Below are 2,882 nucleotides of genomic sequence, written 5' to 3'. Positions count from 1 at the left end.
AATAATATCACTCTCATTCTATACTATTCATTTCCATAATAATATCACATCACTTTTTTTCATTCTATACTATTCCATTTCCATAATAACATCACTCATTCTATACTATTCCATTCCCATAATAATATCACATCACTCTTTTCTCATTCTATATATTCCATTTTCATTTCTATCCCAAATCATTTATCTCTATGTGTATTATAAACATATTAATTCTAATTATTTCACTTATTATTTTTCCATAAATTTTTAACATAAATAAATTATTAAAGGTTTAATTAAGGCTTGGAAAGCCGAAGGTTTTCAAATTTCAACAAGCTCTAATGAAGCAGCTCGTTTATTTGATGCACTTTTGCGCCAATATGTTTCCTGGAGTGATTGCGCCCAACTTGGCGGAATGGATGAAACACTTAATAAGATGATTGAAGCAGAGCCAAATGCCAGTAAAATAATCCATTCATTTCTTTTCTTTTTTCCATATTACTTACAAATTAATGTTTTGAATGATAATGACAGAATAACATTTCGACTGATAACGATAAATTTTGAATGATAATAACAGATTATCGTTACGACTGATAACGATAAATTTAGAATGAATAATTTGGATGATAACAATATGAATGATAAAAAATAAAAAATTCTGAATGACAAATATGAATGATAATGATAGATTAAAGTTTTAAATGATAATCGTTTTGAATGATTACGATAAATTTTGAATGACAAATGTGAACGATAGTGATAGATTAACGTTTTGAATGATAACGATAAATTTTGAATGATTGATTTGAATGGCAATAATAAATTAATATTTTGAATGATAACAACGATATGAAGGCTCAGTTAACCTAATTTGCTAACTTTATCAGCATATCATCATCCTTTTGATTGTCTTATCAAATATATTATGTATTTTTATGCATAATTTTAATTCTATTGAAATTATGAGAAATATTTTGAATATTTTATTATAATAATTTCTGGCTTAGTAATGAGCCAAGTGTTATCATTGGGCTTGGAAGCGATGGGAACAGGACGATCGATAAGATTAGATGATAATTATCAGAACGATTTAAAACAACTCCTAAAAGATGCATCTATGCATGGCACTACATATGAGAAGAATCATGCAAATGCTATTTACATGTTTGCTAATGAGTTAGTCAATCCATATTTATCACATTTAATTAATTAATTAATTAATTAATTAATTTATCGTTATCATAATCAAAATTTAAATTAGTGTTACATTTGAAATCATTATTATTACTTTAAAATTAACACTTCATTAAATTAATTCATTATGTATTAGAAAGAAGATAACATGAGAAATTAAATTGTAATTTTTAACAATAAAAATTGTTTCTTTATAATGCTATTCTATCTATCACAACAATTTTCATTAACTAATTAATTAATTAATTTTTTTTTTTGAAATTAACATCATTTCGAAAATTTTTTCAATTTTTGCTTTTAAATTTATAAAAAAAATTTAATTAAAAATAATTTTTTAATTGAAAAATTGAAATAATTTTCTTTTCATTCTTTCCTTCTTTTTTTTTTTTCTTACAGTAAAATGATAGCAGCATGTGAAGAATGGGAAAAAATTTTAAATGAAATACCAAATGATTTATTAGCATTAAAATTTGCGCATGATGCGTATTTTTATTTGGGTGATAAGCAATCAATCCGTGATAGTATTGCCCGAGTATTCCCGAAATGGAAATCAACAATACCATGCTACAGGTTTTTTCTTTTTTTTTTAATTCCTTAAATATCGAATGATAGGTAATATATCCTGTATTTAAAAAGAAATCTAATCGATAAGTTTTTTTTCTGTCTATTTCTTTCTTTTTTATTTTTCAAATTTAGTAACAAAAAAGTGAACTTTCTATTCTTAAATTAAATGCATCAAATATTTCATAGAAAATTATTCATTATTAAACCTTAAATAGGCTAGCATTCAGGAAAAAATTTACTAACTGCTTATAAAATAAAAAGGTTATTTTAGGAAAAACAAATTTTTTTTTTTTTTTTTTGCTGAAAAGAACATTTAAAATGAAAAAGTTAGCAATGAAAATTTTTTAATTTGAAAATTTATCAAATTCTTATAAAATTTAATTTAACAAATTCTTTGGAAAAAAAATTTTTTTGCGAATTATTTCAAACAATGATGATTTTTTACAATTTTTTGTAACAAAATAATGTATTTAATAGATAATTTTTTTTTTCTTTTTGAGAAAATGAACTTGCACCTGCAAAAATCTTTGAAAAAAAAAATTTTTTTTAATTTCAGATAATAATGATTATACAATTTCAATTATGATATATTTAATCAATATTTAAAATAGAAATTGTTTTTTTTTTTTATTTCAAACAATGACGATTTGACAATTCCTATTACGATACATTTTATGGATATATATATATATTTTTTTTTTGGAAAAATGAATTTTCCATTCCTAAATTAATTAATCAAATATTTCATACAAAATTGATCCATTATTAAGCCTTAAATAGATTAGCTTCTATTGAAGTGGTATCGATTTACCAAAAATAGAAAAACTTAATAACTCATTGCATTTTTTTTTTCAATTCCAAATACTTTTAGCTATCTTCATGGTATGTATGCATTTGGCTTAGAAGAATGTGAACAATATGATGAAGCGGAAAAATATGCTAAAAAGGTTTAATGTCCAATCTTATATCCATCATTTAACTAAGGATAAAAATTTAATTCATTATTTAAAATTTCTAAACTACCATTAAATTAGCCCTAATCATTTATTCCTCATTTTTGTCCATTTCCTTTTTATTTTTCATATTATATCATATCCGTATCATATTTGTATACATTTAGCTATGTGAGTTCCGATATT

The 2,882-nt window shown here is 22.8% G+C and overlaps 1 protein-coding gene across 1 annotated transcript; it reads left to right on the top strand.

The window, feature by feature from the left end:
- Nucleotides 1–364: 364 nt before the first annotated feature.
- Nucleotides 365–2,696, top strand: LOAG_14216 (hypothetical protein; the record flags this gene model as incomplete). Its single annotated transcript, XM_020448777.1, has 4 exons — nt 365–443; nt 993–1,161; nt 1,576–1,749; nt 2,615–2,696. The coding sequence occupies exons 1-4, from the start codon at nt 398–400 to the stop codon at nt 2,694–2,696; spliced, it is 471 nt and encodes a 156-aa protein (XP_020301103.1). The 5' UTR covers nt 365–397.
- Nucleotides 2,697–2,882: the final 186 nt, after the last annotated feature.

This window comes from Loa loa (assembly GCF_000183805.2).
Source record: "Loa loa unplaced genomic scaffold supercont3.636, whole genome shotgun sequence".
NCBI classification, from domain to species: Eukaryota; Metazoa; Nematoda; class Chromadorea; order Rhabditida; family Onchocercidae; genus Loa; species Loa loa.
The sequence above is the reverse complement of the archived record's forward strand: the minus strand, read 5'-3'. Positions and strand labels throughout refer to the sequence as shown.